The sequence below is a fragment of the Manis javanica genome, chromosome 1, assembly GCF_040802235.1.
Source record: "Manis javanica isolate MJ-LG chromosome 1, MJ_LKY, whole genome shotgun sequence".
Taxonomy (NCBI): domain Eukaryota; kingdom Metazoa; phylum Chordata; class Mammalia; order Pholidota; family Manidae; genus Manis; species Manis javanica.
In genome coordinates, this window is record NC_133156.1 from 164,181,238 (window position 1) to 164,202,959 (window position 21,722).

The 21,722-nt window shown below is 52.2% G+C and overlaps 2 protein-coding genes across 7 annotated transcripts; one reads left to right on the forward strand and one right to left on the reverse strand.

Moving 5' to 3' along the window:
• The first annotated feature begins 882 nt into the window (after window positions 1-882).
• On the forward strand, window positions 883-5,634 carry ANKRD23 (ankyrin repeat domain 23). Its single transcript, XM_073215577.1, is given in 4 exon segments — window positions 883-906; window positions 3,107-3,232; window positions 3,453-3,551; window positions 3,637-5,634. Coding segments are annotated over 4 exon segments (390 nt in total). The 3' UTR covers window positions 3,778-5,634.
• Window positions 5,635-6,599: 965 nt separating this feature from the next.
• On the reverse strand, window positions 6,600-21,514 carry CNNM3 (cyclin and CBS domain divalent metal cation transport mediator 3). 6 transcript variants are annotated; one of them, XM_073240176.1, is made up of 10 exons: window positions 19,988-21,514; window positions 14,165-14,308; window positions 13,632-13,781; window positions 13,089-13,258; window positions 12,794-12,890; window positions 12,266-12,399; window positions 11,713-11,851; window positions 9,101-9,187; window positions 8,776-8,861; window positions 6,600-7,178 (listed from the first exon to the last, which is right to left on the reverse strand). In XM_073240176.1, the coding sequence occupies exons 1-9, from the start codon at window positions 21,342-21,344 to the stop codon at window positions 8,797-8,799; spliced, it is 2,343 nt and encodes a 780-aa protein (XP_073096277.1). In that variant the 5' UTR covers window positions 21,345-21,514; the 3' UTR covers window positions 6,600-7,178; window positions 8,776-8,796. The 6 variants fall into 6 exon arrangements, with proteins under 6 accessions (XP_073096277.1, XP_017528286.2, XP_073096271.1 ...); XM_017672797.3 differs by lacking the exon at window positions 9,101-9,187; XM_073240170.1 differs by having other exon boundaries at window positions 6,600-8,861.
• Window positions 21,515-21,722: the final 208 nt, after the last annotated feature.

Here is a 21,722-nt window from a genome sequence, read left to right on the forward strand (position 1 = left end):
CAGGCTGCACGCGGTGCTAAGGGCACCCTAGGCAGGACGCTGGCCCTCAGAGTGGTGCTACAAAAGTGGATCCATGAGGGAGAGGTGCCTGGGCAGGAAAACCACCAAGAGCAGGGAGGCAGCCTTGCTACTGGCAGGCGCTGGGAAATCACTTGAAGCCTGACTTGCCTCCAGAGTCCCCGAGGCAGAGGTCACCTCCCCGGCCTGGCCTCTGTTTGTGGGGTGGGACGTGAGGGGGTGGTTGGACGGGGCCTCCCCGGGTCTCAGCAGCCCCACCTACTGCAGTGCCAGGGGCTTTTGCTGGGATCAAGTGCTGTTGACTTAGGGGGTTATTCCCACTGCGTCTGGGCTTGGGCTCCCCAGGACGTGTGCTTACTGTTACATCCCTCCTGAGTAGGTGCAGGGGGGCTGGCACAGGTGCAGGACAGCAGATGTCTGAGGACACAACTGGCTCAGCTCCAAACCACCCCCTCCTGCCTTCAGCACAGCCCACACTGGCGTTTTGGCCACAGAACACAGCCACCGAGCTGCCTGGCCCTGCCCCCAGGAGGCAGCTTTCCTATAAAAGGGCTGGGCAGCTCGCCACTCTCAGCAGGGCTGTGAAGAGCAGAGGATGTGGACTTCCTCAGTGTCTGGTGGTTGGTGAGGACACGGGGCAGAGAGTGGGAGGCCAGCAGTTGTCGGGGTGCCTCCAGAGCAAGGAGGGGTCTGGCTCAGGCAGGGCAGGCAGTGCTTTCGGTGGTCTGGGGACCAAGCATTATGAGCAAAGGTCTGTCTTCTGGTCTGTGCCCAGTTGTCATGTGAGGTGGCGAGGGACAGGGTCAGGGAGCAAGGGAGGTAAACAACGGGAAAGCCTCTGGGTGGTGGAAGACACGAAACCCCATGAGCCTAGTGGGCTTTGCCCTGGTCTGTGACAGCAAAAGTGGGAGCAGCAGGTCACCTTAGAAGACATGAGGTGACTGGGTGTCGGTTTAGCTCAACTTCCCAGAAGGCAGTGGCTCTGGAGATGGTCCCGAGGGTGTGGCTGCCTTGGGGGTCACAGTGGCGGGTACTCTGGAGTTTCCTGTGTGATGAAAGAATGGGTGACACCAGTGGCACTTTGGGATGTCTCTTCTGGTAAGGAGGGCCATGGAGGCCCAGGCTATCACACTGCCCAGCAGGCCCACTTCCGCCCGGGATTGGTGGGTCCTGCCTCTGCCGGGAGGCGGTTTCAGGAGCTGAGAAGTATGTTGGTGCCGGCAATCGCTTTAGAAGGGAATGTAGTTCCACGTGCCTAGAAGCCCTGGGCTCTGCCAGCATATCATTCCAGGCTTCTCTCTCCCCCAGCCTGTTTATTCCTCAACACTTCTAGCTTCTGAGCTCCTGCAGATGGGAGACTGGGGAGGAGGAAAAGAATGGTCCATTGTATGGTGGGTCCGACCCCAAGCACAGGCCCTGGCAACTCATTTCCTCTTCACAGATTCAGGAGGTGAGTGCTAGTTTTACCCCTTCACTGATGAAGAAACACTTCACGAAGAGCCAAGATTTGAATGCAGGCATTCCGAATTTTACCCAGAAGGCATCTCCTCTGTCCCTCTGAGCTTGGGGTCAGGTGGCAGTATGGTGTGATCTGGTAAGAATGTAAGGACAACCACCCCTGAGGGAAGCTGAGGTGTCATTGCCCTGAGCTTACCTGGACAGTGTACATATAGATGTGGTACCATGCCCCTGGCCCTGTGTTCCTGTGGACAGGGCAGGGGGTGGCAGGCAGTTATCCTCCTGGGCCTCGGGTGACACTATAGCTGGTGAGAGTCCAACAGCCACGGGGATCAGGGAGAGTGAAGGGCCAGGTTGGCTGTCAGGTTGGGAACCCTGACCTCTGTACAGCAGCTCTTGTCAGGGCCCCCGACTGCACAGCTGTATTTCTGAGGACTCCTAATTTTTCTGAGTTATCCTGTTCTTACAGGTAAGTGGAGAAAGGGCTGGAAGGGAAGTGTTAGGATGCGCACATGGAGCCCTGAACCTGGAGGCTGGCCAGGTGACCGCAGGCTGGGAAAGAGGCTGGCCTGGGAGAGGCAGAAACTGGAATAGGAGGAGGAGAAAGTGAGTGATGCTGGGGGGCTGGTCTGAGGAGGGCAGGCTCAGAGCAGTGAGGGCCAGGGGTCCTGGGGCTTCTGTGGGCAGAAAAGATGAGGACTCCACTGACCCAAGAGCCCACCCCCACAACCGTGACCAGTGACCGATGGCAGGGCCCTATCTTCTGCCCACTTTCTGTCCAGCTTGAGAGATTTAACAGCTCCAGACTTAATCTGGATAACCTGGCTGACTTGAAGACTTCAAAGATGTTAAGAAAGATTCCGGAAGCAAAGAGTTCCCTGCAGGGCCCCAGAGCCTGTGGTGAAGGAGAGTGAGTGCAGCGAGCGCACCCTGGGTGAGTTCCCCGGGGAGTGCTCCGCCCTGGGAGGGCTGGGAGCAGGCACTGCCACCTCAGCCTCGCAGCCAGCACCTGCCACCCTGACAGTCACTTCTGAGCCCCCTCCCCACCCTGTATTTACTGGCTGGAGTAGCAGTAGCAAAGCACCTCAGACAGGAATGAAAAAACAAACGTGTCATCTCACAGTTCTGGAGGCAACGAGTGTGACAGGCCAGTTCCTTCCAAGGGCTGGAAGGCAGGATCTGTTTCATGCCTCTGCCCGGCCTCTGGCAGATGGTGGCCATCTGGGGTTGTCCTTGGCTTGTGAATGCATCATGCCAGTCTGCCTGAGTTCCCCTGGTGTTCTCTCCCTCTGTCTAAACATCCCCTGCAGTAAGGACACTCATCATAGTGGATTAGGGCCCACCTTACTCCAGCACAGTTCATCTTAACTACAGCACAGTGACCCTGTTTCCCCATAGGTCATACTGGGGAGGAAGACATTTGTCAACCCATTTCACCTCCCCACCCAATGCCTATTCAGATAGAATCTCCCTGGGGGTAGTATTTTTAAAAAAAATTATTTGCATAAGCCACCAGTGGGCTGGCTCTCAGCCAGCTCTTAGGAGCCACTTGACTAGACTGGTGAAGCTGTGGCACCCCAGAGGCCTGCAGTCTGGGGAGTGATTTGGTCTTGTCCTTCAAATTACCTAGCTGCAGCCCCAGGCCCAGCCACAGCCTGTGTTCCTGGAGGTGTTCCTGCAGTAAGCTGCTGAGAACCAGGAGGCCCTGACTGATAAATACCAGGCAGGCAGAGGAGACCCCAGTGCCCATGATAAGGCAGCGCGGCAGGGGGTGGTGGTTGGATCACAGCAGCAGCAGCTGCAGGGTGCCGCCTTTAGTATGTTCTTGCCCTGGCCTGGGAAACGCAGCTTTCGTTGTGGCCTCCTGAGCTGGGAGGGAGGGGCCCTTTGCATGGTGCAGGACTCCAGCACAGGGAATGGGATCAGAGTGGGACCTGGGGGTTGTGCTCTCCACCTAATCTCATCTTCACGCTCAGCTCCACCAAACAGCCTTGCACTGGGCCTGTGTGAAGGGTCACAGCCAGCCTGTGCACAAGTTGATGGAAGGAGGTGCGACTGAGGATGCCCGGGACTTGGTGAGAGCAGAGGAAGGCCCATCCTCCCAGCAGACGCTCTGCTTGGCACAACAGGCCAGAGTGCTTTGGTGCTTTTATTTTGTAGCTGGACAGGATGCCTGTGTTCTGGGCCTGCTGTGGAGGACACCTGGACATCCTCAAACAACTGCTTTGTTTATGTCACTGTATTCCTATTATGTTAATATGTGTGTGCAAATTAGTTAGTTTAAAACCTATACATGCTTAAGGTACTCTACAAGAAGATATGTCAAAGAAATAATCAATCCTCCCATGTTTTCTTCCATATGCTACCTCTATAGCTTTTCTTCTTCCTTCCTAATTACAACCCTTAAATAGAATTCGTGCCTCATATCGAATTTACTGAGTATCATAATTCCTCCAGGTGGTAAAGATACCTCAAGAGAAGTGCTGGGCATAGAAGCCACAGGGCATAAATCTGCAAAGAAGTAAAAAGCTAACCTTTTCAAACAATATGGCTTCTCTCTCACTTACCAACTTTACATTTCCCTGTATGGCCCCGGAAGATGACTGGTTAGCCAGAGACGGGTAAGATTCCTCAAGGGAGGAACAACCTAAGACAGGCACAGTCGCAGGGGGGGGCCATCAGGTGAGAAATTGGGGATCAACAGAGGTGAGGCTCAGAACCTCAGCCCCCCTGCTTTGAGAGAAATCTTCTGCATCCGTGGATGTTTTATTGCCCTTGTCTAGCTTGGATTAATACTTAGTCCATAGGCACACACCTGATCGTCTACATTTGCCCTCTTACAGCACTAAACTATGTTTTCTACCTCTTTCTTGCATCTACCTACCACTTCAGCATTTTATTAAAAATAAAAATAATAATAATAATAAAGGGAGAAATGTGGGATCAACATATAAATCAAGTATAAAAATCAAACGAATATTCATATTTGACCTGATTATTTATAGTTCATAATGCGTGATCAAAACCGAAAGTTTCTGTGATGAATGCCCTTGTACTGTTCACCATGTAAGAATTTATTCACTATGTAAGAATTCGTTCACCATGTAAGAACTTGTTCATTATGCTTCAGAAGATTGGAGACTGACGAGAATTAGGCTTGAGATGGATTAATGATTGTACATTGAGTATTGACCCCCCTATACTGAATTTTATTGTTAACAACCATTTAATCAATAAATATGAGAGATGCCCTCTCAAAAAAAAAAATGAGTTGTTGAGGAAAACTCAAGCTATATCCCTAATCTTTTAAGATTAGGTAACAGTGCAGCCAGGCCATTACAATGTTTCCCTGTCACAGACCAAATATGTGGTCTAAGCTGGTATGTCAATGAACATGAAGAATTGCTTCTTAAGACAATTACAGGGCACCAGAATATACAAACTGACGCTTTGAGTTTTACTACCTACAATCCAAAATTAACAGACAATGTTTGAAATTAAAAAAAAAAAAAGAACTTTGACCTAAGTCTTACACCCTATACAAAAATTAATTCGAAATGGATCACAGTCTTAAATATAATCATAAAACTACAAAATTTTAGAAAAAATATAGGAGGCAATCTACAGGACCTAGGACTAAGCAAAGAATTTTAGACATGACACCAAAAGCATAATCCCTAAGAGAGAAAAATTAGTTAAAAATAAACTTCATCAAGAAATTCAGATGGCCAACAGACACATGAAAAGATGGCTCCACATCGCTAGTCATCAGAGAAACGCAAATTAAAACCACAATGAGGTATCACCTCACACCAGTAAGGATCGCCACCATCCAAAAGAGAAACAACAACAAATATTGGCGAGGTTGTGGAGAAAGGGGAACCCTCCTACACTGCTGGTGGGAATGTAAATTAGTTCAACCATTGTGGAAAGCAGTATGAAGGTTCCTCAAAAAGCTCAAAATAGAAATACCATTTGACCCAGGAATTCCACTTCTAGGCATTTACCCTAAGAATACAGCAGCCCAGTTTGAAAAAGACAGATGCACCCCTATGTTTATCACAGCACTATTTAGAATAGCCAAGAAATGGAATCAACCTAAGTGTCCATCAGTAGATGGATAAAGAAGATGTGGTACATATTCACAATGGAATATTATTCAGCCATAAGAAGAAAACAAATCCTACCATTTGCAACAACATGGATGGAGCTGGAGGATATTATGCTTAGTGAAATAAGCCAGGCGGAGAAAGACAAGTACCAAATGATTTCACTCATATGTGGAGTATAAGAGCAAAGAAAAAACTGAAGGAACAAAACAGCAGCAGAATCACAGAACCCAAGAATGGACTAACAGTTACCAAAGGGAAAGGGACTGTGGAGGATGGGTGAGAAGGGAGGGATAAGGTGGGGGGAAAGAAAGGGGGTATTATGATTAGCATGTATAATGTGGGGGGGGCAGAGGGAGGGATGGGCAACACAGAGAAGACTAGTGACTCTACAGCATCTTATTATGCTGATGGACACTGACTGTAATGGGGTTTGTGGGGGGGGCTTGGTCACAGGGGGAGCCTAGTAACCACAGTGTTGCTCATGTAATTGTATATCACTGATACCAAAAAAAAAAGACTTCATCAAGATTAGAAACTTTTGCTCTGCCAAAGATCCTGTTAAGAGGATGAAAAAATAAGCTACAGACTGGGAAAAACTATTACAAACCAAAAACCTGACAAAGGACTAGAATTTAGAATGTATAAAGAACTCCCAACACTCAACATTAAAAAAGAACCCAACTAATCCAATTAGAAAATGGGCAAAAGACATGAACGTACCTGCACATGGGAAGATGGATGTCAGCTATTGTATTAATACAAATGAAAACCACAGTGAGACATCACTACATACCTATGAATAGCCAAAATAAAACAGAGTGACAGTACCAAATGCTGGTGGGGATTCAGAGAAACTCATCACTCATACATTGGTAGTGGAGACAGAAAATTGTACAGCCACTCTGAAGAAGGTAATTTCTTTTAAAAAATGAGACATGCAGTAACCATACAGCCTGACAGTTGCACTACTGGACATCTGTCTCAAAAGAAAGCAATGCTTACACAAAAATCTGTAATAAATGTTCATAGCAGCTTTATTTGGAATAGCCAAAAATTGGAAACCACCCAAATGTCCTTAAAAGGGATGAGTCTACCATGGAATACTAGGCAGCAATCAAAAGGAACTACAATGCACCCAACAACCTGGATGTATCTCCAGAGTATTATGCTGAGTGAACAAACCCAATCCCAAATGGTTATATACTGTATGATCCCATTTACACAACGTTCTTGAAATGACAAAATCAGAGATGATGCACTGATTAGTGGTTGCCAGGGATTAGGGCTGGTGACCGCAGAGGGCAGGTGTGGCCTGGAGGGAGACCCTTGTGGTCATGGGACAGCCCAATACTTAGGCTGCAGTGGTGGCTACACAAGTCTCCATATAAGATGATATAAAACTACACACCCCGCCGTCAGAGTCCTGGTTTTGAAACTGCATTATAACTATGTAAGATGTAACCACTGAGGAAGACTAGGTGAAAGGTACCTCTACCTTTTCAACTTCCTATGAATCTGTAATTTCAAAATAAAAGTGAGGGGAAAAAAAAACAATAGCTCTAAATGCAACTTGGTCTCCTGGATTGGATCCTGCAACAGAAAAAGGGTATTATTGAAGACCTAGTGAAATCCACATAAAGTTTAGAATTTAGTTAATAGTTTTGTACCAGTATTAATTTTTTAGTTTTGATATATATGTGCCAAGGTTATGTTAAGATGTTAACATCAGGGAAAGCTGGGTGAAGGGTATATGGAGCTCTGAGCCTAAAATTACTTCAAAAATATAATCTTGATGCCCAGGCTGACTAAATCAGAATCCCTGGGGATGGGCCCCAGGTATCAGTATTTCTAAGTGCCGGGTGATTGTGATGTGCAGCCAAGGTTAAGAACCACTGTTTTGGAGAGATGATTTTTAAAGTGTCTGTCTCCTACCTGGGTTTGCTCTTGGGGAGAATTCCTTGAGAACAGTTTCTAAGAGAGCGTGCCCCTGCTCTTTGCCTTTATTCCCAGTGGTCCCAGGTAGGGACCTAAATCCCTTTGAGAGAGGTTCCTGAAACCCTCCTGCCTCCCTACTCTACCCAATCGCACGTCCCTGTGATGCCCTAATTTCCACACAGCTGAAGGAATATGGAAGGTAACTATAGGTAAACGAAGAGAAAGACAAATGCCTTCTTGTTCCCACTTCTCTAAAACCCCACAGCAGGGAACAGGGAAAAAGCAAAGAACTTGAAATATTTCAGAGATGTAAAAAAATCTCTGATTTCACATAAATTTTTTAAAGAAAGGCCACGGGGGTCTACTGGTCCATAACCCAGCCTTTCCTCCCTTGCTGCTATCCAGGCACATCATGCCCACAGCACCCCCACGGAGGCCTAGGAGGAATCTCATAGGTGGTGAGCCTCCCGGGATCCCACAATGAAAAGGGATTAGGTGTAGCAAAAAGATCCTTTCCTCCCATGTTGACCTCTTCTTAAAACACAGAAAGTGACAATACTGTTAGCAGCTACTAAGCAGGACAAGCAGAGAAGCAGCAATTGCAGGCCTGCCCAGCCCACTGGGGGCCAGCTGGTTCGCTCAGGGCTCTGGCAGGGCCAGACAAGCAGCCTCCACAGGAGGGAGCGGGGCCATGGGGCAGGCTCATGGGAAACCATGCTCCTAGGTTTGGCACTCAGGACAGGCTGGGGCACGTGCTTTGAAACAAGGCATTGTGAGGGAAGCCAAACAGTTCACTGTGGCCAAGGCCATGGATCTGAACCCCCAGTGGAAACTGGTACTCTTGGTTTGCTCAAAGAGTGCTACCAGCAGCAGCAGGTTGCCAAATGAAAAGCAAAGTGAGTACAGGTCACAGTCACATAAAGGCAGTAATCATGCACTCATATTATGGCTTGGCCCCAAGAGGAATAAATGCACTACACTGTCACAGGGAGAAGGCTGGGCCCTGGGGACCGGAAGTGACATGTTCCCTTCATTCCCTCCAAGAGGTCAGAGGGCTGTGTCCCATTGACCCCCTTTCCTAAAGGAGGACAGGGCCTGCAGAAGGCTCCTGCACTGACGTCCAGCTTAAGGACAGCCCAGGACCCATCTCTACGGGCCATCTAAAACGTGGCCTGGGGGGGATGGGGACAGGCTGGCAGGAAGCTACTCCTCGGCTCTCTGCAGTTCCCCACGTGCTTGTCCATTCCCCAACCTGGGGCTGCCTGGCAAGCAGTCAGACTCCTGGGTTCCGCCCAGGGCTCTCCTCTGCGGGGAGGCTGGGTCTGCTGTGCTTGGGCCCTGGAGGAGAGAGGGAAAGGAAAATCAGTATCAAAGCTGGGAGAGGGGGCAAGTCCTACAAAACCAATGTTAAAATCATCTTTTGACAGGAAGGGGCAGGCAAGGCAGAGGATCCTCAGCACCCCTCAGGTGTCAAGGCAGGGCTGGGAGAGGTTAGTTAGGAAACTGGCCAGCCCAGCTCCATTGTGAGGACTGCCATCCCTGGGGGAGGGAAAGAGGGGGCTGGGGGCTCTGCTCACAGGTGGCCAAGGCCTCATGCTGGGCCAGGGCGCCTGCCCTGGACAATAGAGCACCCGCCTGGAAGGAAGCGTGATGTTCAAGATCTTCTAGAAAAATGAAAAGTAGCAATAAGGGACAGGAAGGGGCCACTCACCCCCCAGGGAGATACACCTCTCTGTCTGGGGGAGGGCTTAGAGGATTCCCCCCAGCAACTAAAGGGCTGGGAAAGGAAAGCAAAGAGAAAGGGAAAGGGAAGATATTTACCTGGGTGTTTTCTTAAAACAAAAAATGCTCACTAGTCCACAATTATCAACTGCAGTTTCCAAATGTGCCAAAGAGGGAAAGGTCTACTGGGAAGGCTAGAGAGAGCAGAGAGAGAGAAGAGGGGACAGGCTGCTGAGTGAACAGCAGGGCCGCCCGCTTGGGCTGCAGCACAGAGGTGGCCTGTGGCTGTGCAGGCAGGGGGAGGCACAGGTGCACACTCGGCATCCTGCTGCTCAGAACAAGCAGGACGCAGAAGGCACAGTGTCCAGAACGGACTTGCCCTTGGAAATCCAATTCTGCGAGTCCAAATTTGAAATGGCAGGCCAGGAGTCAGAAACCTGTTCCTGTAAAGGGCTGTTATTTTTAGGTTTTGCAGATCATTTGGTCTCCATGACAAGGACTCAATTCCACTGTTGAGCTCAAAGGCAGCCATACACAATCGATAAACCAATGAGCAGGTTCCAGTGAGACACCACTGACAGGAATAGCCAGCTGGCCAGACTTCTTCGCCCTTGGGCAGGTGTGCCAATCCCTGCTGTAGGCAGTTAGAAACCATTGTGTCTAACCAGCATTTCCATAAAGGCACTCTGCCAGGGAATCTAGTGCCAGAGCCACCCAAGGGACGGCGCTGACCTGAACTATGTGACCCACATGCCACTATTAAGTTATTCCCTCACAGGACTGCCCTACAGCAGCTGACTCCAGAAGATTAAAGAAACACTCTTGGTCTATGATAAAGATGAAAAGAAGGGAAAACCTTCATTCTTAGATTTAAGTCCCTGAATACAACGTGCAGTCTGAGCAGCAAACAGAGCCAGAAGAGGCTGACACGTGAGAAAACCAAAGCCAAAAGGCTCACATTTTGAAATAACAAAAACATTTTGGCTTTTGAGATGTGGGTCTAATGTGATGGTGCAAAGCTCCATATAAAGGACATCTCACTGAATAAAGAACATGGCAGGGCAAACCTAGGCGTGCACAGCCCTGAGAGTGTACCTCCATCCAGGAAGGGCTGCCCTGGCCCCCACCTCACTCTGCCGTGGTGTAGGCTGGGGCTCTCTGTCCTTTGCACCTGCATGTCTCCTCTCAGAAAGCAGCTTTTTCTTATAAAAGCATGTTTGTGTTCTCAAGTGTGGGTCTAAGTGACCAGAGTGATCCCCTGCAAGGCACCAGAGACCAATGCCATGCATAGGGTCTCTGATTCTTCATCTGTAAGATGATCAGAAGAGCTACCACCTCTCAAATCCATGGGGAAGTTTTCTTAGGTGGGTTAGTGAGGTGCCTGGCAGACTGTTCGGTAAGAGCCTGGCATCCCCACAGCAGGGGAGGGGGAGAAGAGTGGGCCAGGCCACAGGGCAAAGGCCCACAGTTCCTCCCATAGCCCCTGGAAGCCCTGCCCGCTCCTCTAGGAACACCAAGCCCTGGAGTATATCTTGGATTCCAGCCTAGACGCTTGAGGAGAGTAAAAGTAGCTTCTTGAATAACAACGACAAGAAAGTCTCCTGGCTGTTTAGCACTTCTGCCCAAAGCCCACAACCCCTGGCTCCCATGCACATTGCGAAGTCCATTTCTTACACCATCTTCCTTCTCCCGATGGAACCCCAGATGGGAGGGGCATGTTTTCAATATTGGCTTGACCTGACCAAAGGCCTGAGGGGTGCACTTCTAAGTTTCTGGAAGTGTCTGCCAGCTCTCCACCTTCTGAGCCAGGCCCACTTATGACCCAAATCTTCATTTTCCAGGTGACCTAACCCTAATCCTAAATGGCCAATAGTGTATGAACTTGGTCTTATTCCCATTTAGCAGCTACAGCTGACCCTTGAACACTAAGGGGTTAGGAGCTCTGACGCCTGGGGAGCTGAAAAACCATATGTAACTTCTGACTACCCCAAAACGTACCAGTAACATACACAATCAGTTACCAAGTATTTTGTATGTCATATGTGCTATACACTATATTCTTAAAGCAAGCTAGAGGGAAAAAAAATGTTTTTTCAAATTGTTACAAATCTCTAAAAAATTTTCCAATATAGGTATTGAAAACAATCTACATATAAGTGGACCCACTCAGTTCAAACCTGTATTGTTCAATTTGTCAACCATATTCTCTAATTAAGTCAACCCATCCTAACAGGCTCTTGAGAGAAAATGTTGACTTAAAATCTAAATGCCAGCTAGTCTACAGCTTAGTGTCATCTGAGCTATAAAAACAGCAAGAAGGGAGAGAGAAAAGGATGGGGATGAGATGGGTGGGGGGAGAAAACATGGCAGAGTGAGGGCAGAGAGCATGAGTCTGTGTGTGCAGGCAGCAGGGGCTGGCAGAGGGCCTGCCCTGGGTTGGCACTGGGGTTGTGTGCATGTGGCTCACCTGCTGCTGCAGATGTCTTGTCTCCGAGCAGTCTGGTCTGGCTGCCCGGGATGACCTGGAAGCCCGCGTTCTCAGGGGACTGGGGCAGGCTCTGGGCTCGGGTAGCCAGGAGTGCATTGAGGTACTGCAGCCTCGTGACCTGGAGCACAGAAAGCATTACCTGGCAGGTGCAACTTGTGAGACCAGATGGAGGTGAGGGCCAAGAGTTCACACCACTCCCCCATGCCCACAAGCACCTGAACTAGGTAGGGGAGTCACACTCAGCAGGACGGGGAAAAGGAAGAGCTTTAGTTAGCAAAGGGCAGAGAAGAGCAACTGAGCACTGTGTTTTTAAGATCTCAAAAGGAAACAGGATGCACAGGTCTAAAGATGGGACCAGACCACCCACAGCTGGAGGGGTCTCCGGGGGGCCAGGGTCATCCAGCTACTCTGGGAGGTATCAGACCTAATCAGAGTTTCTCTTAATCCATACAAATTTGTAACTAACTGATCTAGCCTCTTGGGAACACAAGATGGTTAAAAGCCAGCACCAATGAGCAGTCTGGACAGTCACCTTAATCAACTGCAGGTCAGAGAGTGCCCTCACGGTGTAGTCAGGACAATACGCAGACAGGCGAGTGCCATCAGCCGGCTCAGGCTGTAGTTCGTGGCGGGTGGACTGGAGCGAGGACACTGGGGACTGGTGAACTAGGGAAAGGAGCCATCAGTGAGGGGCACCTCCCGCCCTAGTGGGCATCACTGCCCATCCTCTGAGGACCACCCCACAAATCACCCCAGAGAGGGACTGTGCCTAGGAACTCTGGAAAGGGTAGCAAACACACTTCCTCCTGGGGAAGGTTTTGCAGGGATGGGAGTAAGCAGCAATGGTCAGCCCTGAAGAAATGCTGGCCCTCCCTCCACATGGACCAGACGGGAGAAAAACCAACAGGTCCCAGAGTAGGCCACCTTGTTGGAGGCGTGAGCTTGGAGGAAGGAAGGCCAGAATCCTGGCCACTGGAGAGCCCCCATAGCCACCAGAGGGTAGGTGAGCTCTGCCCAGAAGCCAGCCCAGCCTCTGGCTCCAGGAGGCACTGCAGCTTACCTGAGGATGGTGCAGTCAGGGCAGACACTCCATAATAGGTGAAGGCCCCGTTCTCAAACTTCAGCCCTTCTTTCCCGATCTCCACCTCAACCCTGCCCTGGAAGGTATAGAGACATGGGGAGGAAGGAGGGGTAGGGAGAGAAACAGGTGTGGACAGATTATCTTTCCTGACAGACAGAGCACAAGGAGAAAGGAGAAACCTCAATTATTCAGGGGGGGTGCATCCACCCTCCTCTCAGCCCCTTCCCTACTTCCTGAGGCAGTGGGAGGCTCTCCGGTCTGGGCTCCCAGTTACCTGAAGGATGAGAATGAAATAGTCCACTGGCTGGCTGCGCTGGTACAGGTAATGGTGTGTGGCCAGGCGGTTGCTCTCGTCAAACCTCACTTCCTGGTTGACACTGGGATGCTTCAGCAGGTGCAGCAGGACCTTCTCGGAAATTCGTACTGGGCTGAATACATCCACCTCTGCCCCATGGTGGGAAAAAGGGACAGTGTCCACAGAGCCCAGGGGGCCTGTATGACCACACCCTTTGCAGGCTGCCCCCCAGGACTCTCCCCGGCTGGCCCATGGGCCCAGTGTCCTCCCCAACATAAGAGAACTGGGCAGGCACACACCCACCCGGCTGAGGTCCCCTGGGCCCAGCTCTCAGCCCTCTAGCAGAGAGGAGCCACCCCTCAGGGGACCTGGGATGCTAACAGGGCCACAGAGAGAAGCAGAGAAGTCCTGCAGAATGCTCTCCTCACTAGGATGGGGGGAGTCAGGTCTGCCCTGAGGGTCCCCTGACCACTGGATGGCAAGCAAGAGAGCAGGGACAAGGCCCCCCCGGCACTCCCTCACCTCGGGAAAGGAAGCGCTGGGTGGCCAAGAGCAGTTGAGGAGAGATTTTCACTTTATATTCATCGTCAGACACCTTGAATAAGGAGAATTCCTCTTTCCGCCTGAGAGGGGTGCTCAGAGGAGCAGGCTTCTTCCTCATGGCCATGTCTCCTAGGATGGCGAGAGGGCCTGCTTAGGGGGCAGCAGGCTCCCGCCACAGGAGCGAACCCAGGGGCGGGCTAGAGGAAGACAAGGCGACTGGGCAAGGCCCGCTATGGGCAGAGCCCTCTCCCAGTGATAGGGAAACAGTACAGCTGCTAGTGGAGCCCCAAGCGCCGGGGCTGCAGAGCCAGGGTTGGGACGGGCTGGGCCACAGTGGCTCCACATTCTGGCCAACAGGGCCAGGAGAAGAGGGCCTAGCTAGGTACAGCTCTGACGGGAGATCCAGCCTCGTTTCCAGCCACATGAGACCTGCTATCCTCTGATTCACATATGTATCTCAGTAAGCTTCAAAGACTGGTGGAGAGGGGAAACTGTCAGGAGCCAAGACTCACGATAGTCTTCAGACTCATCGAGGATCTCCGACTTGATGATCTCCTCAATGACGTCCTCCAGGGTGACCAGGCCCAGCACCTCATAGAAGGGGTCACCTTCACCCTCGTTATTCACCTTTTGCACGATGGCCAGGTGGGACTTCCCTGGGGGAGGGGATGCTCACATCACAGCTTGCCGGGGGGCTCCCAATCTGCCCACCTAAAGGACAGAAGCTGATGCTTGTATCCCTACAATGTGCCAGGCACTGGGTGAGACTCCTGAGGTGCCTACTGAAGGCTCTCTACATGCTCACGAGGATTAGCCTACCATACATACAAGGAATTTAAATCTCAGACACCACGTTCACCTCCACGAGATCCCCTGGGTAGCACACAGCTGGAGTAAGCCCCAGGTCTATGCGACTCCATGCTCTGAGCGTGGTGTAGACAAGAATGCATCCGGGCTAGAGCAGACACAACAGGACTGCAGACACCGGCTCCCTGGGGACAATGTAAATGGGGGAGCCCACAGGGGCCACCCAGCCGGACTCCCCTAGAAAAGCTCTCCCAATTCTGAAAACTGGTCTATGGAAGTCCCCCAAGGGATGGATCCTGCCAATCAGGGCCCAGACTGTGTTGAAGTAAGCACGGAGCCTGGAACTTTTCACCTTCCTCTCCTGGGTCTCTCCCAGGTTGGCTTCCTGTTTGTTTTGTCTGCTTGTTTAATAAGGAAATGCAAGCTTGAAAAAAGCCCAAGCCTCTGAGCGTGGGGAGCACTGGGGCAACTTCAGGAGTTTACTCTGCTTTAGGTCACTGCCTGTCATCTACACAATTCTACACCTGTTCAAAAGAACAGAATGCAGGCCATGGATATCACTCAAAATTTTTGAGTAGCCACATTAAATAAACACAGGTGTAATTGATAATACATTGTAAGTAACTCAAGATAGCCAAAATACCATTTCAACATGCAATCAATATGCAAATATTAATAGATGTTTTACTTTTTTGGTACTAAGTCTTTGAAGCCTGGTGTGTGCTTGGCCCTACAGCACATCCTAACTCAGACTAAGGTTACCTTTCTAGAGCTCAACAGCCACATGTGGGTAGTGGCTGATGGCCTGGGTAGTCCTGGCCTAGGAAACAGAACCGAGAGCAAACTCATCTGAACCATGCCTGCCTGTCACTAGTGGAAAAAGACTTAGGGCAAAAGCTGGCCAGCCTGCATGTAAAGGTGTACTTGCTTTAAGAATCTTCTGGTAAAGCAAAATGTCAAGGTCACTTCTTTATATACACCACACTTTACATACCCTGGGTTTAATTACAATGTAGTTGACTGAGTTTAGAAACACATCTCTGGAGTCTACAGGACATGCTCTGCCTCATTCTTTCAGCATCTGTATCTCTGGAGTAGTCAGGTAGAGGAAGACCTCCGCTCAACAGATGGGTGGAAGGAAAATGTCAAGAAAAAGCTCTTACTATTATTAGGCCACTAACCAGATGATAAGAAAGGAGAGAAGGCTGAAAAAGAATAAAGAGATAACATTTACTGTATTCCATCCAATCTAAGATGCCATCAATTATAGGACACATTCTGATGACTGCGATGTTAAAATGCAGAAATATGTGCCTCCAAGAACTGAAGAGATGCAGTGTTCAGCTGAGTCCTCCAACAGCTCTGAGGCATTTAATACCATTACACCTGCTGTGCAGTTTACAGAGGACACGGAGGCCAAGAGAGGCTTGGTAACCCACCCAAGTGCAAAACCAGGATTCGAACCCAGGCAGGTGGCTCCTGAGTCCACTCTCTAACCAAGTGACTTTCTTTTGCTCAGTTGACTTTCACTGAAGAGAACAGACTGGCCCTTAGGAGACCCTCCCCACAGGCAAGTCACACATCACCAAGGGGCGCTCTGTAGCACAGGCCCTTCCAAAGAAAAGACAGCAGTGCAATCAGGGTGCTCTGATATCCTGTCAGCACAGGTGAGGGTGCAAGTGATAGCAGGGCGCTCTGATGTCTTCCAACTGCAGGTGAGTGTGAAAGTGACCACACTAGGTTGTCTTCCTATCTCCCAGGAGGAAAAGGCCAGGAGTTCCTGGACAGCTATCTGCTCACTCCTGCTGAAATAGGTGTGGACTGAGGAATGCCACCTTTCTAGAAGCTCTGCCACTTGGTATTTGTGTTGGGAATGGCTCACCATTCCTAAGGGGGCCATGGTAGCCCTGCCCCATGTTGCAAACATCATGCCAGATCAGGAAGGCCAAGGCAAAGCACACAAGTCTAACATCTACAAAACAGGCTCAAGTTCCTCAGTGACCTGCCACATGGGACGACTCAATAATCAACAGAAGAAAAGAGCCCTTGGAAGATGTCCTAAAACAGTGGCCATGAGATCTCATCTCAAAACAACATTTGAGGAGTCCAAATGACAACCACGACAGAGTAGTTGGGGTACAAAGAGAAAGGGCAGCTGGCTGGACTGAAGTTTCTCTCTCATCTTATAGGATGAAACTCCATGAAAATACAGAGGCTCCTGGCTGGCTGACCAGAGACCCTCCCTGAGCAAGCTCTACAGGGCCACAGGCAGGGGGCAGGGGGCAGATCTGTCAACAGCAACCAGAAAGCTCTGAAAAAGCTACCAAGTTTTCATTTGTAAGGAGGCTCAAGGGTACTCAAAAATTATATGGACACTAGAGAACTCTTCCAGAATGCCTGATTTCTAGGATATTCTTAAAAATGCAGTTGGGAGTTTAAATTCCTCTGCCTTACCTTTTGTTTTTTTTTTAAATCAACTGTCTGAATATGTCTGAGAAAAGTACCATGCTAACATTCTCACAGGTTTTCGAAGTTGTGGCAATGCTGTGCCTTCTGACAGACAAGGAACCAGAGCTTAGTTTGTTTAAAGCTGAGACTCTGAACAAAGCTCACCCAACCTAGGCCCTCCTCTGGATAAATGTCCTTGGGATAGTCTCACCAGGGTTGACAAAGAGAACAGAAGTTAAGGGCTTTCGAGGAAGCACTCACTCTTTCTGGTAATGTTCACACAAAATAATGATGTCACCTCAGGCCGCGTACTAGCTAAAGGCGCCTCACTGGGGAAATGCCTTGCCCACACTCTGAAGTCCCAGAACAGACAGTTCTTTGAAAGAATGAAAGACACAGGCCCCAGAATGGCAGCTGCCAAGAGGGAAGGACTCCAGCTTCAGGAAACATGGAGGGCATCATACACTTGGCAGAGAAGCAGGAAGGGAACAGAGTTCTAAAGCCTAAGGTGCCATACGGGCTGCAATATGCCCTTTGTTCATAAGCAGAATGAAGAAGGGAATTAAGCTAAAAAAGACTTTAAAGAGGACCAATAAAGATACCCACCAAAAGATTACACTGCAAAAAGAAGCAGTGAAAACTTCGAGACGTCACAGGAAATACATGGACCCAGACTGGTCTTCTTCAGTCACCCAGGAGGAGGAAGGCAAGGGGACTAAGAGCTCCCCATCCAACCTCCAGGCTGCAAATCCCCTTGACCTCCACCAGCTTCTAGTGGGCTGCTTTTCAGCATGCTGTTAGGAGGCAGCTGCTGGTCTGGCACTGGGCTCATGAACCTGCTTGGTTCTCCAGAGTTGCTCTGAAGCCACCACTCCAGGACAGAGCAGCCTATTCCATGGCCTACCCCATCTACCAGCTCCTCCCTATCAACATTTAAACCTAGACCGACTTGACTCACCCTTCTTAAAAACAAAGAGCAGAAGGCCCCCTCCCCTCCCCATCCTCTCCCAGCCACGGCTTCTGCTCCCACTCTGTAGCCATACCTCACGGGAAGGAAGCCTGTCTACCTTAGCTGTCATACCTCTTCATGTCCCATTCACTTGCCCATCACCTGATGCTGCGGCACCAAATCTTCTCTTGCAAACGGCAAGGGTATCCTAGTCGCTGGATCCACATGACATGACACTGACCTCTTTTCCTGATCACCCATCCTTCATAAGTGGTCTCTTCTCTTGGCAGCCAGGGCAATCCTGAGCCCCTAGCTCCCCCAGCAGCTTCTCCTCTGCTGCCCTCTCCCCCTACACACTTGTGTTGCCTGGCAGTATAGGCTTCCTGCTTCACTTCTGCAGACTGAGGGACCACTTTGTAGACCAGATTTTACCTCCTGTTCTGGTCTCTCACTTGCATTTCACATCAACTGCCTCTACAAGTCAGCCTCTTGGGCCATGGCACAGATGCAAATTTCAAAGTCTGGCCCCAGCACGCCTCTCCCCTGCACGCCTCTCCCCTGCATGTGCTCTGCCTCAGGGAAGGGCACCACCACCACCAAAGCAAACACACAGACTTCATCCTCAGCTCCACTGCCTCTCAGCTAACCACAAAATCCTCCCAAGTCCACCTCCAAATGCCCTCTCGGATCTCTTCTCCAAGCCCAGTGGGCACCCTTATTCAGCCTACCATCACCTTAGCTGCCCCCCTAACTGGGGTCTCCCTACTCTGGTCTCCACGCCAGCCAGCCATCTCTGGGAACCCTCAGGTGGTACCAGCTCTGCTCAGTCACCATCCTGGTGATCAAGTCCAGCATTCGGAGGGTCTCAAGCTAGGAGGTCACAGGGGCAGGACAAAACCCTCTCCCGCTGATTTTGGAGCCAACACTGCCAGCCACCAGGCCCTAAGAACCGCCGGGGAACCAGCACTGCTGTGGAGGTCTCAGCAGCCCAGACAGAGCACTTACTACCCGAAGGTTCTGCTTGGCCCTCACCCAGGGCTCCCCTCCCCAGAGAGGGGCTGCATGGCCACTTTCTGGGGAAACAGCCAGGTGCACCCAAGAGATTGTCTCGCACAGCAGTCAGAGCGGCCCGTCAAAGTCTCCCACCCAGTCTGGGGGTACGGTAGTAACAGTGACTGACTATTCAACACCCATGCAGGCCTGTGGCCAGGAGGCTTCACAGTTGCCAGCAGGATTAGGAGCTTTGCTCACCTCTCCACCTCACGTTGTGCAGCCTTTGGGGTCATGCCCATCCAGAATCTGGGCATGTCACCATGCCCATCCTGCAGGAGTTCAGAAAAGCCTGGCTAGCAGCCAAGGAGTGCCCCCAAAGTACTGCAGAGGAAGCCACACCTTCACACTTCGAGGGCCTCAAGTTTTTACCTGCAACCTTACAGTTGGCTAAGATAACCCAAGGTGAAAGAAGAGGATGAAAATGTTGACTTAGGAGAGAACTTACTCAAGGTTACAAAAGGGGAACTTAAAAAGGAAAGACAGAGGAAGGGAAAACTAAATTAGCCTCCATGTAGTGGCTGTTGGTGAAATCAGAGTGCAAGTTTCCACATCTGCAGAAAAGTTAGGAATCTTCCCTTTTCTGGATTCTGGAAGGTAGCAGCCCTTCCTGACCTTAACAGTGATCCCTGGGAACATCACAGGCCCAGCTAATTTGGTATTGTATGTGTGCTGCTAACAGCGTTCAAGTATCTCAAGACTATACTCTTTCCTCTGTTCCTTCAGTTTCTATCCAGGAGTCTGAACCTACTGTAAGGACAACGCCCACAAAAATGACCTGGGAGAGGGGAAGAACTGGGGAGTTGGCACCAGTGGCCACTCCTCTGCAAACTGAGGGTCCTCCAGGAAAAGGGCTGTCTACAGCACTCTGCCACCCTCTGAACGAGAGCCTTTAAATGTTTTCTAAGTTCACTCAAGAGCTGCAAGGCCATCATCTCTAAAAGGTCACCGAGGTGATCTCACTGCAGTGCACAGAAATGGGACCCTTTCTTCCAGGCTTCCAGAGCTCCCCACCAGTTTTCTATGGGCAGGCCCCGGCACTGGAGTGCCCCCACCCCTCCCGCGATTCCCCGGATGTTACCTCGTTTGAACTCTTCCAGGACGGCATCCAGCTTGGTGTCGTTGAAGACAAAGTGGAGTGGGTGGTTGTAGAAGCGGGTTATGGTGCTGAGCGGCGTGCAGTCTTCGGGGTCCACGAAGGCCAAGTCCTTGAGGTAGAGCATGTCCACAATGTTGGAGCGCTCCTCCTCGTACACGGGGATGCGCGTGTGGCCGCTCTGCATGATGCTGGCCAGGACGCTGAAGTCCAGCACGGCGCTGGCGTCCAGCATGAAGCAGTCCTCGAGTGGCGTGAGCACATCCTCCACCGTCCGGCAGCGCAGCACGCCCTTGCTAAGATCGCTGTAGGGGTCGCCGCCGCCGCGCGCCAGCTCCAGCACGCGCTCGCGCAGCCGCCCGGGCCGCGCCGCCAGCTCTAGCAGCTGCCCCACCGGCAGCGCCACGGGCAAGGTAAGCAGCACGGCCAGGCGGCTGAGCACCAGCGCGCGCGGCGCCAGCGCCAAAGCCCAGCGCCCGCTCACGGCGGCCGGCACCACCTCGCCCACCAGAAACACAAGCCCCGCGCTACACAGCACAGCGGGCACCGCGCGCTGCCCGGCCGCGCGGTAGAGCAGCACAGCCAGCGCTGCCTGCGCCAGGCTGGCCAGCAGCAGCAGTGCGCCGAGGGCGCAGCCGGCCCAGCGCCGCGAGGGCTCCAGGCGCCGCGCCGCCGCCCGCTCCGCCTCCGAGCCGCTCTCGCGCAGTACCTGCACCTCGGCCGGCGCCAGCGACAGCGCGCTCAGCTGCAGGCCCCGTGCCAGCGCCGCCAGCGCCAGCAGCCCCGCCGCCCCCAGGCCCAGCGCCCAGGGCGGAGCCGACTCCTCGGCCACAGCGCCGCCGGGTTCCACGCGCACCGCCAGCAGCGCAGAGTGCGGGCGCTCGGCATCGGCGCGCAGGCGCAGCAGCGCGCGCCACTCGCCTGAGGAAGCCACCGCTTCCTCGGCCGCGGAGCTGCCTCGCTCCCCGCGCACCGCCGGGAGTCCCGAGTGCGGGCGTTCGGCCTGGGCGCGCAGGCGTAGCAGTGCGTGCCACTCGCCCGTGGGGTCCGCCACTTCCCCAGGCGCGGTGGCCGGCCCGCCCTCCGGGCAACCCGCCCCCTCAGGGGCCACCCAGGACCAGGAGCTGTTGGGGAAGCCCAAGCCAAAGAGGCGCAGGCGGAAGGTGGCCTCCGGCACGGCCCTAACCTCCTCTCCGCGCGCCCACCCAGCGCCCGCGGCTCCGTCCTCCTCCACACAGATGCCCAGCACTCGCGGACCCGGCGCCGCCTTCCTGCCGGCGCTGCCCAGGCAGAACGCGGCGAGCAACCAGCCCAGCCGACCTGCCGCTGCCGCCGCCGCCATCACCGGCTGCCCCTCTCGGCCTCCCGCGCAGCCTACCCCTCTGCCTCTCCCGGGCCAATCGTCGCCAGCCTGAATGCCTCCTCCGCCAATAGGCGGCGGGCGAGGCGGGCCCCAGGGTCGGACTAGGCTGCGCCGGGGCGTAAACAAGCAGCGGCGCGATCCCGGGGCGGGGGGTCTTGGGACCCACGGGGCCTGGCCGCAGCTCTCCGGGCGAGAGGTGGCAGGCGTTGGAGGAGGCGGAGCGGCGAGCTGCACCGCCTCCGCGGACACCTCGTTCTCACAGGCCGTCCCCGCCCGACGGGAGGCTGGGCTGGTGCTCCAGGAAGTCCCTGTCTCGGGACTCGGGGCGCGGAGCCTAACGGCTTGTAGGCAGAGTTC

Excerpts from the sequence above, each read along its gene's own strand:
- CNNM3 (XM_073240176.1), bottom strand. The coding sequence starts at position 21,344 with ATGGCGGCGGCGGCAGCGGCAGGTCGGCTGGGCTGGTTGCTCGCCGCG. Across the intron at positions 14,309-19,987 it reads CCTGGAAGAGTTCAAACGAG|GGAAGTCCCACCTGGCCATC; the intron begins GTAACATCCGGG and ends CCCCTCCCCCAG. Across the intron at positions 12,400-12,793 it reads CCTGACTGCACCATCCTCAG|TTCACCAGTCCCCAGTGTCC; the intron begins GTAAGCTGCAGT and ends TCCTTTCCCTAG.